At 28.5% G+C, this 20107-nt stretch overlaps 1 protein-coding gene across 1 annotated transcript in view; it reads right to left on the bottom strand.

The window, feature by feature from the left end:
• The window catches only part of LOC111636885 (ATP-dependent Clp protease ATP-binding subunit clpX-like, mitochondrial), a gene marked incomplete at its 5' end in the record, with an annotated part of 35474 nt that extends 16774 nt beyond the window's left edge, over positions 1 to 18700 (bottom strand). Inside the window, 3 exons of the mRNA XM_023382280.1 lie at positions 2282 to 2456; positions 6631 to 6773; positions 18439 to 18700. Coding sequence (XP_023238048.1) covers positions 2282 to 2456; positions 6631 to 6773; positions 18439 to 18700 — 580 coding nt within the window. The remainder of the gene's footprint in view (positions 1 to 2281; positions 2457 to 6630; positions 6774 to 18438) is intronic.
• Between the last annotated feature and the right edge of the window lie 1407 nt (positions 18701 to 20107).

Raw genomic sequence — 20107 nt, 5'->3', positions numbered from 1 at the left:
CTCACAACTCACCACACTTATATATCAAACACGTACACTGAACCAATATAATGTGTGGTACGATCGACGAAACAAAAAACAAACGTTTTCGAANATTTCTTTTTCAATGTCATTTTATTTTAATATATTTGAATAACCTTATATGGTTGATAATTCTGACAATCAAAGAATTGTGACTGAAGCTTAAAGTTAACTTAGTTAATATAGTGAATCATAAAAATTAAATTATACCAAGTAAACTGTGATAATAATTACTTAAAAGATAAATTGTCTATGAAATATCTTGTCAGAAACAAATTTATATGAAACTTCTTCAGACCAGTTTTAATAAATTGCAATAAATAAATAAATTAATTAATTGCTTAATACATACTAATTACTGTGATTTTTAGCAACTGCATATATGCTGGTGTCTAAATTAAAGCTACAAACACAAAATCTGTGTAAAATCAATACCATGAAACATAAGTAGCTGAAACATCATATGTAAATCAGCAAAGTGACATTCTATCATGCAAGAATCATGCAAATGAGGGCAAAATATAATGCACTATATATATATATACAGCAAAGTCATTTCTGACAGTTGTTTACTAGGATTGCTAACAATGAAGAAGTGTTCCTGATTAGCTTATCAAGCATGCCTCAGAGAAAGCATTTGAATGATTCATTTCGATGGAGATTCATTTTTGCATTTGTGCCAAGTACATTTCATTTGTGTGTGCTGTTTTAATTTTGGACACAAATATATATTAATATATATTTAATAAAACAAAAATTAATCTACTGTTTTTTCCTATTCTTAATATATCATTTTCAAAATCTAATTATTTATTTAATTCTGTTTAAAACATTTTTGCATATTTTTTTGCCATTTTGTTGTAAAAAGTACTGATCTCAATAATCTCTTCTTATTCTCAACTTTAAATTAAAGTTTTAATTTTTAATGTTACCTAATAAGGCATAAATTTATAAACTTTTAAATAAATAAACTGTCAAATCATAAGAGATGGATGAAAGTTAATTGCTGGGTGAATTGAATATCTAAACTTTGAGAAATGATTGCTTTCTGAAATTGTTTCAAAATTGTTGACAGCTTAGCTTCTAGATTGGATTGGCTCAATTGACAAAATACAGAATGGTTCTGTAGATATTATTATGTTCAAATCAGTCAAGTCTGTTGAAAGTTAGTTTTTAGTATTTTTGGTAATTTGATAATTTAAAACATGTTAATAAGCTTTTGCAATATCTTGAATAATTTAAATTTTTACAACTGTTTCTGAATTCAAAATTTTAATTGTATTAATAATGTTAGATACTTATTAATTGATTTATTTTATTTTAGATATATGAATATTTGAATAATCATGTAGTAGGTCAGAATCATGCAAAGAAAGTATTATCTGTAGCAGTTTATAATCATTATAAAAGAATATTTAATAATATTCCAAGCATAAACTCTACAAATCGTCAAGAAAGTTCTGTTGGAGAAAATCAACATACAGGATTTGCTTTAAAAGGTAAATTTTTTTTTATTAATTTTAATAGTTAACAAATAAAAATTTTAATTTTATTAATTTTAATTAAAGTTTAATTAAATTAAAGTAAAATAATTAATTTATCTTGGGTGATTTAAAATTGTTTAAGAAATGATTTGGAAATAGATATTTTCTAACATCATATTTAAATTTTTTAAGTTAGAACTTATAATTTGAATTTTTTTTGTATAATTTCAACAGTTTAATTGCTAATGATTAAACACGTACACTGAACCAATATAATGTGTGGTACGATCGACGAAACAAAAAACAAACGTTTTCGAACCTCTTCTAGGTTCTTCCTCAGGTTCCTTTAGATTTTAGCTCGTAAATTCGATATTTCAAATAACTTCGTTCTTGCGATCGAAGAACGAAGTTATTTGAAATATCGAATTTACGAGCTAAAATCTAAAGGAACCTGAGGAAGAACCTAGAAGAGGTTCGAAAACGTTTGTTTTTTGTTTCGTCGATCGTACCACACATTATATTGGTTCAGTGTACGTGTTTAATCATTAGCAATTAAACTGTTGAAATTATACAAAAAAAATTCAAATTATAAGTTCTAACTTAAAAAATTTAAATATGATGTTAGAAAATATCTATTTCCAAATCATTTCTTAAACAATTTTAAATCACCCAAGATAAATTAATTATTTTACTTTAATTTAATTAAACTTTAATTAAAATTAATAAAATTAAAATTTTTATTTGTTAACTATTAAAGTTAATAAAAAAAAATTTACCTTTTAAAGCAAATCCTGTATGTTGATTTTCTCCAACAGAACTTTCTTGACGATTTGTAGAGTTTATGCTTGGAATATTATTAAATATTCTTTTATAATGATTATAAACTGCTACAGATAATACTTTCTTTGCATGATTCTGACCTACTACATGATTATTCAAATATTCATATATCTAAAATAAAATAAATCAATTAATAAGTATCTAACATTATTAATACAATTAAAATTTTGAATTCAGAAACAGTTGTAAAAATTTAAATTATTCAAGATATTGCAAAAGCTTATTAACATGTTTTAAATTATCAAATTACCAAAAATACTAAAAACTAACTTTCAACAGACTGACTGATTTGAACATAATAATATCTACAGAACCATTCTGTATTTTGTCAATTGAGCCAATCCAATCTAGAAGCTAAGCTGTCAACAATTTTGAAACAATTTCAGAAAGCAATCATTTCTCAAAGTTTAGATATTCAATTCACCCAGCAATTAACTTTCATCCATCTCTTATGATTTGACAGTTTATTTATTTAAAAGTTTATAAATTTATGCCTTATTAGGTAACATTAAAAATTAAAACTTTAATTTAAAGTTGAGAATAAGAAGAGATTATTGAGATCAGTACTTTTTACAACAAAATGGCAAAAAAATATGCAAAAATGTTTTAAACAGAATTAAATAAATAATTAGATTTTGAAAATGATATATTAAGAATAGGAAAAAACAGTAGATTAATTTTTGTTTTATTAAATATATATTAATATATATTTGTGTCCAAAATTAAAACAGCACACACAAATGAAATGTACTTGGCACAAATGCAAAAATGAATCTCCATCGAAATGAATCATTCAAATGCTTTCTCTGAGGCATGCTTGATAAGCTAATCAGGAACACTTCTTCATTGTTAGCAATCCTAGTAAACAACTGTCAGAAATGACTTTGCTGTATATATATATAGTGCATTATATTTTGCCCTCATTTGCATGATTCTTGCATGATAGAATGTCACTTTGCTGATTTACATATGATGTTTCAGCTACTTATGTTTCATGGTATTGATTTTACACAGATTTTGTGTTTGTAGCTTTAATTTAGACACCAGCATATATGCAGTTGCTAAAAATCACAGTAATTAGTATGTATTAAGCAATTAATTAATTTATTTATTTATTGCAATTTATTAAAACTGGTCTGAAGAAGTTTCATATAAATTTGTTTCTGACAAGATATTTCATAGACAATTTATCTTTTAAGTAATTATTATCACAGTTTACTTGGTATAATTTAATTTTTATGATTCACTATATTAACTAAGTTAACTTTAAGCTTCAGTCACAATTCTTTGATTGTCAGAATTATCAACCATATAAGGTTATTCAAATATATTAAAATAAAATGACATTGAAAAAGAAATAATACTAATTGAGTTTCATAAAAATTATTTTTATTTTCTTATTTTTAATATATAGAACAATTATTTTTCTAGAATAAGGATATATATTAGTTTCTTCATCAAATAAATGCAGACATCAAATAGGTAATTCTTTTTGTCAAATTGTTTACTTTGTTCTTATACAAATTTTAATTTATTGCAATTAATGCAAAAATTTTTACAGAATTTTTTAGAGGAAAAAATATATATACTTTTCCCCTATTTATATTTCATATATTTTTCCTATTTCTATCTATACTCTATATTAGCATCTAAAATTTACTTGACCAAACAAATGCCTTAATAAATTGTCTATAAATTTGCTATTATTAATGAGTAGACATTAAGTAATTTGGTACTAGAGGTAGACGTTAGGTGTCATCTCTCATCTAAATTAGTAATTATAATTTTTAATAATTTATTAAATAATTTAAAACTGTCTGGAAGACAGTTCTAAATAAGCGGAGGTTGTGGGTTCAAGTACCGTTCTAGGCTAGTTCTTTTCTTCCAGATGGTTCTAAATTATTTGCTACATTCTTAAAAATCATAATTACTACTTTAGATAAGAGACGAAGCCTAATGTCTACATCTAGTACCAAATTACTTAATATTTAATGATCAATAATAAAAAATTTATAGCCCAATTTATTAAGGTGTTTGTTTGGTTGAGTATCAACGTATTAGGCTTTAGGAAGTTTATTATATATCTAAAATTAATGTTAAAAAAATAAATTAAATACACTCTTAACAGAGTTTGTTAAATCTTAACGTGTATATAAATTTCTTTATTTAAGTATTATAACAAGTAAAACAGCAAAGCCATTGTTGGGACGAGACTATGTCTCAGAGAGTGCGAGCAACGCATGTGCAAATCTCGCACTCACACATGTTTGTAGAAACAGTCTCACCATTTTGTATTTTAATTTGACCCAGTTCTCAGTCCCCCGACTACCTACAAGTCTGTTTTTTTTTTTATGTGAGCATGATTTGGACACCAAATACTCTGTGCCAAATTGCAACTCCTGACACATACTCCTTCATAACTCTAAAGTGTCCAGCTGTTGAAAGCAGCATGATTTTAGAGATAAGATATAGTCTCATCAAAAAGTAACAACCATAAAGATTAAAACAAAATAAGTGATAAAGTATCTATTTGAAATTATGTCCTTATTTAGTGGTTAAAGAAATGCACTTAAGGCCTAAAGCAATAAAATAAACATATCAAATTTCAACTTCACTGTAAATATCACGTGTTACAACTGACATTAGACTTGTTGTATTTGGAGAGGAATAGATTGTCTTTCAAGATAAAGCTAGCAAAACCTTTACTCTAGAGGGAAGTTATGAGTAGAGCCATGACTCTACTGCTAATTGTTTTTTTACCCTGTAACCAAAAGTTCCCTTCCCATTTGTAAGTGGGTCTAATGACAAAGTTATTATTTTATTGTACTTGGAAGAATGTTGTCTAACATTTAACAACTAATTTTGTCAGATCTCATAACTTTAATCTAATTATTATTTTTTTAATGCAATATAGTCATATAGTTTTCAAAAATGATCTTAATTCAAAAATTAATATTGCTCAAAATACTACAGAAAGTATCAAAATTTTTGCTGAGTTTTCAAACCAAGAATGCTTTCTATACGAGAAATAAAGCAATTGAAAAAATAATATGTGAACCATCAAAAATTTGGCAATCTACCAATGTTTGCTGTATAAATTGCTTTATAACTTTTTGATAATTTTATCAAAATGCATTTGTACCACACTGTTATGAAATGAAAAGAAATTTTACAATTTGCAAGTTTGCATTATCAAAATCAATTTTTCTATCTTTGTTGCACAGTTATGTATGACAATGCAATGCACAACAAGTCATATATTGTCAGAAGCAAATGCAGTGGTCAATTTGAAATTAATTGGAATTGATATTAGTTTTTGTGGTATAGAGAAGAAAAAAGAGCAGAGAACATAAGTAACAGTATTTTTGTTAGGATATATTTATTTTAAATTACTATTGTGCCAAATTGCACTCTTTTCAAGTAACATTCACAAGAGTTATGCCTATGTAATTTTCCTGTAACTTTTACTATACATGAAAAGTTGTGTGGAGTTTCACACATGCCAACAAATTTTTTTTTCCTCAAAAAATACTTGTGCACTATACAAAGTGACACAATGCAGATTCTCCAAAACTTCCAGCTTTCCAGGTTGAAAAGTTAGAAAGAAAGAAATTTTTCAGACTTAAAAAATGCTATTTTAAACATAAGAAATGTTGAAAAATACAGGCTGTCATATCTCACAAACACTATGGGACTCTCACTTAATAGACTTCTTCATATGACATTATTTTTATTACTAGCAGTCATACAGGACAATTATGCCAATGATATATACATAATAAAGTCTGTATTAAATTCTTCTAGCATTACATAATGATTTTGTAAATACCTCATCCCTTATAATACATTTTAACAATTACCTGCATACTCACTCACCCACCCATCCATATCTGTATTAAATAACTTACGGACAGTTTGTTTATAAAACAAAGAATAACTTAAAATTAATTGCATTAATTAGCTATGCGTGAAATGGATATTTTGGAAAAACTTATAAAATATAATAATTTAAAAAGTAAAATAGAACCACTGTAACAAAACCAGATACACTACCATTATTATTGTCTAGAATAGGAATAATTTTCATATCAAACAACTATAAACATGAAAGTGATTAATAAATATATAACTATTAAAATTTTGATATAATATGTATTAAGCTAGAAAAATTAGTATCTCAATTGAAAAAAATCCATATGAAGGAATCTTTTATTTATAAAGCTATTCTTTATTATTTTATTTATATATTATTTTGTAAATTTAATCATTTTAAATTCATACTTACTTTTTTAGGTGGTGGTGGAGATCGTCTCTGAATATTAACTTTTTCATTTCCAAGTTGATCTTTCAAAGATTTTTTAGAATCAACATCCGATAACACAACAAAAAAATGCTGGCATTTATCACATTTCACAAATCTTGTGGATGCTGTATAAATCAAAGTGTAATCAGTTTTTTTTNATAAATGTTAGATATAATATTTCTGATTTTAATAGAAAAATTTTAAGTCAAAACCAAGGAAACTGGTAAAATTATTTAAATTAAATACTTATTATAAATTTAGCCAACTATCAAATATCATAAGATCACTATTAATTTATATTTTGAAATCAAAAGCAATTACCATATTTATTATAAATAATAAAGATATAAACTGTAAATTACAGTATATAAGGCAAGAGATAGCATTGTAATACAGTAGTTGCAGGGTTCCTATTCAAAGTTTTGTTTTGAATTCCCTGATTTTCCCTGACCAACTTTGTCCAAATTCCCTGACCCTCACATTTCTTATGGTGTGGAATATCAACATAATAAAATAGCATTTTATTTACTGTGAACATTGAGTACATCTATCCTTCTTTTCACACAGTTGATATGTTTCAAAGACTACTTCATTAAACAAATACAGTACACATATCCTGTAGAAAAATGTTTGATAGAATCCACAACTTCAATACAATGAAAAAATAAGCAATTTACAAACGAAACACGAGCTTTTTATTTTATCATCATTTATCATTATTATTTGTATGTAAATGTAGTAAATACAAGATAGCATAAAATCAACAAACAGTATTCTTTGATATACAAATAGTACTGTACTGTGCTTAAAATAAACTCTTGACTTAGAAACACATAATTTTAAAACCAATCTTTCAACAAAAAGAATAACTTTTTTAAACAGCAACATAATTTTAATAAAAAGTTAAATTTAAAAATTTTCAAATAAAGCATTTTTTCCCTCATAAAAAAATCAATCATGTAAAAAAATAATTGGTTTTCTTTTGTCAACCACATTATTTCAAAATTGTGTAAAAATAGATTGTATATAATGAGAGATAAGTGTAAGTTTATACTATAGCTTCTCTAACAAATGCATCTAATTTATTGTAAAATCTTTTTATTTTTTACAAAATGGACAATCAAAATACAGAGAAACTTTTAGTATTGATTCCCTTTTTTCAAAATACAGATAATTAGAAAATAAAAAATTAATTACAATACACAAAACACAAGAACTATTATATTAATGTAGTTTTAGCTTTTTCTCCTCAATTGTATTTATTTTCATTTCAATGTCTTTTTCTTCCTTTTCGTGATCTTTTCTTAACATTTTCTTGTGTTGTTTTAAATCCTTAAGTTGTTGTGTAAGTTTTCTTTTTTCTTCCGCTCTCAATGCCTGCTGCTTCTGTATATCTTTTTTCTGTTGCAGAGATGCAATATTTTGCTGTCTAGATCTTCTGACTGTTAATATTTTCTGGTCTATATTTATTTGATCAATACCACATGCAAAATGGATCCCATCATAAACTAAATGTTGAGCAACTAAACTCTCTTCCTTAAGATTTTCACTCAATAGTGATTTGTTAACTGAGAAACTACTCTCAACATTTACATTCCCATATGAGAAAGAAACAGAAATTTTGATAATAGACCATAGATCTTGCAGTTGCCTATCATCTTTCATAATTTCACAATAAAATTTGTCCAGACCGTAATCATCACTCCTTTCAGATATGAAGTCCACAAACTTTGTAGAATAGGGTTTTATGGATACTTTATTGCAGAGTATATCATACTGTTATTTTGCTTTGACAGCACATTTCTCATCAATCTTGTTTGTATCATGTAGAACCTCCAGTAAAACATTGAAATACAATTTTCCAACATTTGATTGCATTTTAATAATTTCTGGGTCTAAGCTGCTCAAAGTCTTCACACATTCGTATCCTTCTCAATAATCTTTTGTGTCATCACTTTCAGCACATTTCAACAATCTCTTAAAAAACACAGAATATCTTTGTCACTTACTTTCAATTCTTTTAAAACCTTTTTGCTCCAAAACCAATACCCAAATTCTTCAGACGTACCAAGTTTTCATTAGCATTTAAACCTATTTTTAGAAACTGCTTGTCGATGACCCTGTAATTTTTCACAAACTTTCTCATCGGGTTCATTAGTAATTGAACAACTGCTTTATTAAGATAGGGTGAAAGAGGTTTGTTGTTCTGAAATCGGGTGAGAAAGCTCTCACTTTATGTACATATTGACCGAAAAAATAAAAGTTTAACTTTAATAAAGGGATCATTGAGTGCTTGTCTCAAGAATGTAGCCACCTTGCTGTCTTTCAACTTTGTACTGTTGTTTATGTATGTCTTCACAGATTCAATAACTTCTGCTGCACATTCTAAGCACTCTCCATTCTCCTACCTTATTGAATCAAACTTTTTGGGAAATAATCTGCTTCTACTTATAGCAATGTATTCAGCATGCCAAGTGAGTGCGTCTTTTAGCAAATAGCACAAATTCCGTAGTAGTGGTAACAAATTCCAATCTACTACTTTAAAACCAGCTTTTATAGCACCATGGACTACATGTGTGAGATTTTGAACACCCCCCTTTATTAATTGGAAATTGATGTCAAATCCATAAATGTTAGATATAATATTTCTGATTTTAATAGAAAAATTTTAAGTCAAAACCAAGGAAACTGGTAAAAAGTCACATACAGTCCAGTTACCCCTCTGTAAACCCCCACTCTTCCTAAACACGTGGGAGGAATACAATTTTCTCATTGGAGAAAATCATCAAAAAAGTGGATTCTTGAGTATTATTCGAGAAGTATACCACGAAATTCCAGAAGAGAAGGACGTATTCCATACCCGCTCCTCACGGCAAACGCCCATAACTAACTCCCGAAGTTCATACAGTTTATTTCTAAGTTCTCAAGTTAACGGAAATGTTTATTGAAGTACCGCCTAAGAATTAATAAGGGACAAGAACGAAAAGAAGAGAAGAAATAGAGAAATAACGAACATTCACATCGATCCGAATACAGAGAATATATAGTGAGGTAGTATGTTTTTAACTCAAAATGTGATCTCTCTCTGCAATACCATAATCATATATTGAAGGTCCACTTTGTATATTTTTCCTTTGTTTTATTAAATAATTGATTTTTTTTATGTTAAAGAAATGTCTCATTATGTCTGAATCAAAAGATTTCATCCTCTCCATATTGATTCGTAAACACGTGTTAATCCGCGTGTAATAAATTTGATTAACTGGTATCTAGGATCCTGACGTGATCTAGAACTTACCATCTAGATCTTTTTAACATTATAAAAAGCCCTCCTTAAAAATTTAGAGATCGAATCTTATGATTCTGAGCAGATTAAGTGGTGCTCTAGGTTGTACCCCCAGCTAATCTCACACATGTAAACCACGTGTTCCCATTCTCACAAATGATTTACCAACGTTCTGTGTCTCCATGTGATCTTCTAATTTATTCAGAAAACTTATGTTTACATTTGGTCCATTCATACAGATATGAAGAATTTTTGCTAGATCAAGATGAATGTCTGAAAGCCCATTGAGAAATGCAGAGAGAAGATCATTTGCTGTACTGTGATCCAGAAAGACAATATTTAAATATTTCGTCATATCCATATCTTTACTCTTGTCCCAGTATTTTATCACAAGATCCATTTGAGTTGAGTTCTTTAAGCAACTTTATTTAGTGATTCATCAAAGGAGATAGTAATATTACCGCAACTTGTAACAGGATCAATCAATTTTTCTCTGAAATAATGGGCTAGGCCATAATTTATTATAAAGGAAGCTTTATCTAGACCCAATTGAAATTGTGTGACTATAGCATTGTCAGGAAACATTTTTTTGAAAATGTTTTTAATATCAGAGCATGAATTGAGTGACATCTTTTTCTTTACAACTGCCAATGCCCAAGTTATCTCTTCTTTTATTACATCATCTTTTATCACAAAAGGTGTCAATGTGCTGCTAAGAAATGTTGATTTGGTGACAGACTGTTCATTAGTGATCTGAGATCTATTTTCCACAATAGAAGCCGTTTCACACACATTTTGTTGACTATTAGAAGAGTTTAAATTTGTTGGAGGTTAAAAACCTTATCAGTGAAATTTGTTTTGACTTCAATCTTTTTATTTCAACATGACTAGAACTATTTGCATGTGATACTAATGCATGCTTTCCCATATTACTTAACTTAATGAGAAAACTTTACAACAAATGCAGCAAAATGCTTTTGTATCATCATCTTTTACAGTTCCTAGCCAGGAATCGAATTCTAGATGAATAGCTGGATCCAGCCATTGGACATTAAACCTCATTTGTTTCTGTGCCATTATAATTTAAGAATTTAGAAAAACACAAACCTTGAATAATAATATTAAAAGACAGATGAACCAGATCAGATAGCAATGTGTAAGACTTGTTTTGTCACAACACTATGTAAAATATTCAAACAACATCCAATTCGCATCTACATATATATGTTACTGTGAAAGACCGAAATTAGTGAATGTCGATACTCTCTGGTGAATGTCGACACATACAAAATACGTCGGTGAAAGGCCGAATATTTGGTTATATTATTATGCATTCAAACAATTGCTGGTTTATGTTGACAAGCACAGATAAGCTTTGGTGGAGGTCGAAATGACACCCAAGAAGCCGATGTTGACAGAGAAGCGACAGTCTGTCATCAAATCCTTTGTGGATAGCCAGAGGTAGGACAAGGTCATACCTCTTTTCCCGACAACAGTTTGGTGAAAACAACTTTGTCACTGAATGGCATTTTTGTTCTTTTGATCCCATGAGATGAGGATCGGTTTGTCAGGCCGAGTGGCGGAGGATGAGAGGGGTCGTCGGTAAGGCATCGGCGATATCTGAATAAAAGACACCATTAACAGATCAGTTCATAATCACGTAATAACGTAATCAGTTCGTAATTTGTAAAGAAAAGTTACTTTCCATAGATGAGATTTCTTCTCAAGAAATATCACTGAGAGAAGCAGCTGCAGCTAATTCGAAAAGTGGAGGGCAAGGCTATACATGCTGTCATTGCAAAAAGAAGTGTTCCACAAATAAATGCAATTGTAAAAGAAAAGGACTCTTGTGCAATTCAAAGTGCCATAACAATTTAAGTTGTTGCAATAAATACAATTGTATAACATTAATCACATAATTCATGTGTAAGTTTATTATTGTATTATTTTCTTTAATGATTTAGAATGTACTGTTCGTTTTAGATTCAACAGTTTATTTACATGTGCTGTTACTAAAGCTTTCTTCTATTTTGACATATTAAAAAGTTGCATTTTTGTCTCAACATAATAAAGATATTTTTATTCAACATTCACCATCAGTGCATGCTGAATGTTGACATTTTCCTGTGTAAGTGAGAAATAATAATATTTAGAAAATATTTCGTACATACATGAAACGACTGTGTGAATGCTGACATTCACTGGAGAATGTTGACATTCGCCAGATATCGGTCATTCACAGTAACATATATATTAATTAAATGTAGTGTTGCCAACTGAAAATTCAAATTTACAGCTAGACATTTTAATAAAAATACCCAAATCATATTGTTTGCATTAGAATTGTTTGATTTTTTTTTTTTTTTTAGTTAGATTGTTCATAAATCCACTAAATCTAGCAAAAAAATTAGCTGAATTGGCAACTCATTAAAAGAAAAAAATGTTCTGTTGCCACCATTTTGATTTTGGTGTAAAGGCCAGAGTTTTAATAATTATTTTTAATAATTTTTATTTATTATTTATTTAATTTTGCATAAAATTTTCTTAAGAATGCAGACAAAATTTATTTATTTTAACCCTTAATTACAATTCTTATAATTATTACAAATCATATCACAAACTATCTTTCTCACTTTTATAGCAAATTTTAATTAAACAAACTAATGTTTTCAGCCATCTTAAATAGCCTTCCTCAGGTTTAACATAATTTCAAACATCAATTAGAACATAAGATTTGAAACTTCGAGTTTTGCTTGTGTGAGATATGACGACTCTTTCCCTTTGGGAAAATAAAGGGGATAAAGTTAATTCTACCAACACCAGGAAAGTCAAGGGACTAATAAGTAGGTGGGAAACGTGGTATAGATGGACGAAAAACACCTCTTTACTGTTTAATCTGTTTATTGTACAAATATGCTTACAATATAGTTAACGTTGTCTTTGTTTTTTGTCTTAAGTTCGTAGTGGTGTTGGTGGAATCCAAAGCAATGTTCAGTGAATGATCCAGAAAGGAAAGTTCATTTGATTTCCATCCGATGTCTAGCACAAACGTAAATCACTTGTATTTGTCCTGAGTTGGAAACGTCCTCCTTTTGAAAGGCAACTGTTAATTTGTGGAAGGAAAAGATAGCAGCAGCAGCAGCAAAATAGCAGAAATGAAGTGTGGAGAAAAGGCAAATGACCAGAAGTGATTGGTGGCAATGGCTACAAAAGAGATGACTCTCAACAGCCTCATGTCCTTTTTAGACACCAGTTTTTATCACCTTCCTGTCCTGCAATTGTTCCCTGGATTGGTTTTGGACCATCACCCACGCTTTATGATGGAGATCTAATGGATTCCCTAATTTACTTATGTCAATTGAAGAATTGGAGTTTGCAAGAGAAGTCATCATTGTTTTTTCAAACAATGGAAAATCCGACCCCAATCCAAATGATCGATCTTGGGAGCTGCACTGTCTAGACTATTTCTCAAGTTTTTATAAAAAATTTTTGTTCATTCCATTTTTCCTCTAATAATAAAATTATTTTATGTTTTTCTATTTTAGTGAGTTCCAGGACAATTCCAGAACCTCACACTTGTGTTCCTATGACATCATAGTATTACAAAAATTGGGATTCTTAAAACTTATAGAATTTAAATAAAATAAAAACAGAAATAAACATCAAACGAAAATAAAATTATTTTATGTTTTTCTATTTTAGTGAGTTCCAGGACAATTCCAGAACCTCACACTTGTGTTCCTACAACATCATAGTATTACAAAAATTGGGATTCTTAAAATTTATAGAATTTAAATAAAATAAATACAGAAATAAACATCAAATGAAATTACAATTACAGTCGACCTCCCTATAACACAGGTTCATATAATGTGGATTCGTGTATTGCGGAAAAAAATTGCGACCATATTTGTATAAAGATGATAAAAGAGACTTGTAAAATATGGTAAAACATCATCGTCGACTTGTGTCACGACAAGATTGGTCAAATCTGGACCAATAGTGGATGAGCAGCTGAACTACTTACACGCTACGGAGAGTTTAGGCGGGCAAGTTGAGTTTACTATCAACTGTACAATATATAAATTAGGTACTGTAAGTCTAATACAGTACTGTAATTTTATACATTTCTTGTGAAAGAAGCATTTCTTATTCAACGGCCATAAAAATTATTTATATTAATGTTGTCTCCAAAGTTCAGCGAGTTTTTCACAGAAAAATAATTTATCAGAAAACACGCTCGCTGTTCGATGCACTGCTCCATGACGAAAACAAGCTTAAGCAATGGTGTCATCAAATGGTGCACACTCGGTAAGTAATCCTACAGTTTTTTGTTTATAGCATAGTTTATACAGATTATTCCCAAAAAATTATACATGTTTTGGAAATGCCGAGTCAAATTAGTCTAGAATCGATTAATTTTATGGAAGAAAACCTTTCAAACAGCTGTAGTCTGTAAATTGCACACGTGCTGGGCTGTGATTGGCTTATGTATTTAAGGACTCCAACAATGTGAAATTCTTATAAAGTGGAACATATCTACCGCGTTATAGGGGGTCAACTGTATATGTTAATAAAATATAGAAGTTCAGCATATAGAATCATAACTACAAATCTTTCTTTTGCAACATAACTATAAAAATTGTTTTGGTGATAATCAAATTTATTTTAATTTTTTCAAAACTATACATTTCTGTTAAACTAATTATTAAACTATGTATCAAAGTTGCTGAACTTAACAGAAGAGAGGGAAAAANGAACAATCTGAGCGCATAATCAAATTTATTTTAATTTTTCAGTAATTTAATTAAATTTTTAAAAATTTACCAGCTTTTTAAATTTTAATTATAAGCAAGTTAACATTGGTTAAAACTATCGGATTACCTAGTTGATTTTCAAAACTATAACTACAGTATATCTATTACAGATATGATCAATGTTGCTAGTTTTTAAACCCTAAATTTTCCAAAATCAGTGATATTTGTTACCCAATGTCATTTCTGTTAAACTAATTATTAAACTATGTATTAAAGTTGCATAAATTAACAGAAGAGAGGAGGAAAAATATGCTTGCAGTACAGTACTTTCAAGGAAAATCATAACAAATGTAAAAAGCTCATGCCAACCACAAGTCAGCACCAGCATTTTACTGTAACTGTCGAGTAACTATTTACAATTTTTTATATTGTGTAATAATGTTTTAAATGTGAAAAATGATTAAATTACAGATTTTTACTGTTCTATTTAGCTATTTTGAAGTGAATATTCTAATAAATTACAATTTCAACTTTTAAAAGTTTGCAAACAAATTTTTAGTTAGTTATTTTTTATTCTAATTAAGAATTTCATGTTTTTATAATTGCTGAATTATTAAAATTAAAAATTAAACACTATTACATAAAAGTAGTTTATCCTGTTATTAATTCATAACTGTAAAATTATATGGCTTCAGAACAGTGAAAAACACCATTTCAAAACAGATTCTGGTATATTTTCTTATTAAAGATTGCAGCATTACTTCTTGCCACCTGCAGATGGCTAACACCTGATCAGCCATATTCAGTGAAAGAAATCAACAAGGCAGCTAAGGAGTCAAATTCCCCGACTTTTTGACAATTTTCAACAAATTCCCTGACTTTCCATGAGTTTTTCCAAACACTAATGAAAATTCCTGACTTTCCAGGTGCATAGGAACCTTGTAGTTGTGAAATACAAAACTGAATTTTTTTTTTCAATTGTTTCATCATTAAATATGCTCTTTCATATTTCACCTATCTAATAGCTAAATTATTACTATTTTATCTTTATAAAAATTTCATCAAATTAAATTTCTTTAATCAAAATTTTTCCCCAAGAATTATTTTTTGAAGTCAGTCCCACTGCAATACTAAATATTCAAACATTAAACAGCATGTAAATGCCTAAGAAACTAACAGACAACAAATTTATACACAGTATGATTTTGAACATGTAACACAAGCCTTCCATCACTATTGGATAACAAACTTTCAGTATTGTTAAAAGCAGTTAAAGACTCAGGCCCCAGATCCTCAATGTCAAAGGAAGCACTTTTCACTGTCTAACACAGTGTTTTTCAACCTTTTTCATTGAGTGGCACACTTAATTGAAAAATAACAAATTGTGACACCTTTGACCAGCGGCAGATCTAGAATCTGAATAAGGGGGGGGACTAATGGGCCAGATGAATTTTTCGCGAAAACGAATATTACACACAACGCAAAAGTGTTTCTACGTGTTCAAAATCAAAATTTAAGTCAATTGAATTTTGTCGAAATACCTACATGTAAAATAATAGTCTCGCTATTGTTTTTTAAATATAGTTTTATTATCAAATATATCATCATTTTATTGATAAACAATTTTTGTTAAGTTTTTTTATTCATTTTGATGCATATATAATTTCATTATTTTTTTTCTTGTCTTTTTCATATCAATTTAAAAAATTTAAATTAAAAAAATGATAAAAAATTGTTTATTTGTCATCATTGCTTTTGAATACTATGAAAATACTGTAATATGCACCTACTTTATGATTGAAACCACACGTTTTTCAAAGTACAATGCAACGCTTTTTAATTAAAGTACTGTATATACAAGACACAAGTGTCCACGTCATTCTTCTCTGCTGGTTGGCCTGATACTGGGACTGGGAACATGAAAGCCAAGCAATGTGGTTTGGGCAAACTCGTGACAAGTCGTGCATACACGTAGCGTAGAACATTACATTAACATGCGATTAGTCATAGTTTCTTTGTTTACTAGATATCTTGTATCAAAATAGAACTGACAATGAGTTATCTTGACTACACTTAAGTAAATTTCCAATAAAATGCCTAAAGGCTCTAAACTTTGCGGCACCCCGGTTGAAAAACACTGGTCTAACAGATCATTTCCTGCCCACTATCCATAAAATCTTCTTAGAAAAAATGAACACCTTTTGAAAATTTAATAAACCAGGTATTTAGATCATAAATGTGCTCCCAAATCTCTCTCTCAATAATGTAATTACAATCACTTATATAGTTCTTGCCTAAAAAAGGTAAACTAGTATAAGTTATTACATTAAATTAAGTTTTAATAGGAAAGTAATACAGCTTCTTGTCTTCCCTGAAATGATCATGCACTTGCCTGTGGAAAAGTAAAAGTCCCACATGTGGTCCAAGTTTGCTAGTTCTCCACAAAACTGACTTGTATCATCCTGATGTAAACAAATCAGTTATCTCAATTTGGTATATAAGATCCAGTTTTTCTCTAATTTCTAATATTAAGAAATCAAGAAATGAAACTGTCACTTGCTGATTATTTTGTTAGAAATATGCCAAACCAGGAGAGAGCAATTGATATCATTTGCAGCAGTACTGATGAGTGACCAGTGAGCCATAAACTTAACATAATTGGACACCGAATGCTGAAAAATACTGTATTCATGTATGTATAGGCTGCATGCATGTATAAGCCACACCCCATTTCTGAAATGATATACTTGGAAAATAAAAATAAAAATCTCAAAATTCCTCTAAGGGATGAGAGTAGAGATGTGGATATACAGAAATATGGTAACACTGCAAATTCCAAAAGGATGAAGTGATGGTTAATTCTTATTGTTGAGTGCATGCTCAGTGCATGTTAAACATGGGTCGAGTGAAAGTGTACATGTGAAATTGAGAAAGTGAAATTGAGAAAGAGGAAGTTTGATGTAGACAAAAAAACAGTTACACAGTGAATTTTAAATTGTAAGTAGGAATTTCAACTACTTACAATTTAAAATGGAAATTGAGGAATTTCACTCAATTTCCATTTTCTTGTGCATTATGCACAAGAAAATGGAAATTGAGAAAGAGGAAGTTTGATGTAGACAAAAAAACATGTAATGTGGATTCAACGAAAACCAAGATATTACTGTACTGTACATATTAAGTGATATTGGAAAGTTCCGAGACTATAGCTGGTATGACTTTACCACTCAATCAAACTGCATCTACTGGTGAAAGTCATCACTTCCAAATCTGTTGAGTCAGCATATAGAATGGCATCAGAGAGTGAACATGCATTCAATCATAAATTAAGATATTTTCATTTATGATTGAATGCATGATTTGAATTGAAAATATTGAAGATATTTTCATTAGACAGTAATAGTGTATTTTTTTTCTTTTTATGGTAAAACTGGTATTAAAAAAACAATTTAATCAAAAAATTTATAAGTAAGGCTAAACACTAAATAACAATTATAATTTTAAGTTTAGTCTTATTATTATTTTTACTTTTCTTGTCATATTTTAAATTTATAACTTTCAAATAGTAATATTTTAGCTTAGAATATTTTTGAAGAAGTTAATCTTATATATATATATNATTTTTGAAGTATAAGATTATATTAAGATTATATATATATATATATAAGATTAACTATTAACTTCTTCAAAAATATAAAATTATGAAATATATATATATAATAAAATAAAATCCTAATGCAGACTTACAAACAAAAGTTTCTACATGAGAGCAAGGATTTCCACATTTTGGACAACATAATCTATTTCCGTCTCCTGTACCTCTACCCGAAGAATTTGATGATTTTCCACCATTACTTCCTCGAACACCAGAATCTCCCTTATCAGTTGGTGGACCAATTACTATTCTGAGTGCTGGAGAAGTAGTAACTAATCCTCTTATAACATAAAAACGAATATTTTTATTTGATTCAGATTTTAGTACTGCTTTTATAAAGCCTGTAAAAATTATTAAAAAATATCATCATCAATAATAATTAATATATAAAAATCATATTCAAAATCTTACTAAAATTACAGTATAAGGTAAACTGTACAGTTATTGGCCACCTAAGGAAATTTTTATTCTAAAAATTCTATGACATAACAGATAGATTAAATTGAAAAATATTATACTTACTGAAGAATTCTGTTTTTGTAGCCATTTAATGTTTAGAAATTATAAACACCAATCCACAATATATTCTGTTTTATGAAAATGCAAAATTGTATAATTATTGGCCATATACAATGACAAAAATGACAGCAATTACTGACTGGAGCCAATAACTGTACCATTTACTTTGTAGATATATGAAGGAAATATAATGTAATAATATTTGTAGTAAAACATGATAAACATAAATTGGTTAAATGCAGAAAGTTGGATTATATGAATCTCAAGAGCAAATGATAGTTTTATATGGAACTGAAGTCTGGTTCTTTAATTGAGCTACTAAATTTAAAAGCATTCATTGAAATTTTATCAGCCACTCTTTTAGCATAGGATGGTGAAATATTTATTATTTTACAACATTGAAATTTAGTAGGCTTCCAATTTTTTAAATATTGTTAAGAGATTATTTTCTTCAACTGAAAGATTTTAGTTAAAAACATTTATAACCAGAAAAGAAATATAAAAACATAACATAATAAAAAATAAATATAATAGTAAAAAAATCTCTATAGAAAATGCATGAAATGTGTTGCCTTAAATTTAAAAAATTGTTGATTACTACCCTATTACGGTTCTTATTTTCAGGGACTGAACAGTGACTTGAACATGTTGAATTTTTGTTGTATTTATCCAATACTTATTATTGGGAATTTAGAGAGAAAGTTGGTACTAATTATAATTTGTTTTGGTGGCAAAATTTGAAAAATAATTTTATATCAGAAAGTTATTTAAACTCTAATTTCAAAGTTTGGTATAATAAAGAATTTTTTGTAGATTGCATGCAATTTTATGTTTTACCTCAAGAGATTTATTAGTAATCAGTATTTCTTTTGCAATGAATTGGTTATTAAAATTCTTTTCATATCATTTGTTGTTCTATGTTTATTGATTTATGAAGGAATTATTTTAGTAAACTCATCTGTAATAAAAGAATTTGAAGAAGTTAATTTCATATTCAACAGCTAGTTTAGGGGCTGTCCATAAATGACAAGGAGTAAAAACAAATTGGGCAAAAGCCAGACAAGAGAGAAGGAAGGAATTGAGGAGGAATGGACATCCATTTTTCATTAAATTTTATACAGTTTATGCATTTTATTAAAGTTATTTCAACATTTCTTGTATGTTTCATTCCTATTTAGGATATCTAGCATTTATAAATTAATAAAAGTTTTAAGGGAGTCGAGTTTTGTTGGACATCCAAAG

Source organism: Centruroides sculpturatus, unplaced genomic scaffold (genome assembly GCF_000671375.1).
Source record: "Centruroides sculpturatus isolate CEXI.00-Female unplaced genomic scaffold, Cexi_2.0 scaffold152, whole genome shotgun sequence".
Taxonomy (NCBI): domain Eukaryota; kingdom Metazoa; phylum Arthropoda; class Arachnida; order Scorpiones; family Buthidae; genus Centruroides; species Centruroides sculpturatus.
The sequence above is the reverse complement of the archived record's forward strand: the minus strand, read 5'-3'. Positions and strand labels throughout refer to the sequence as shown.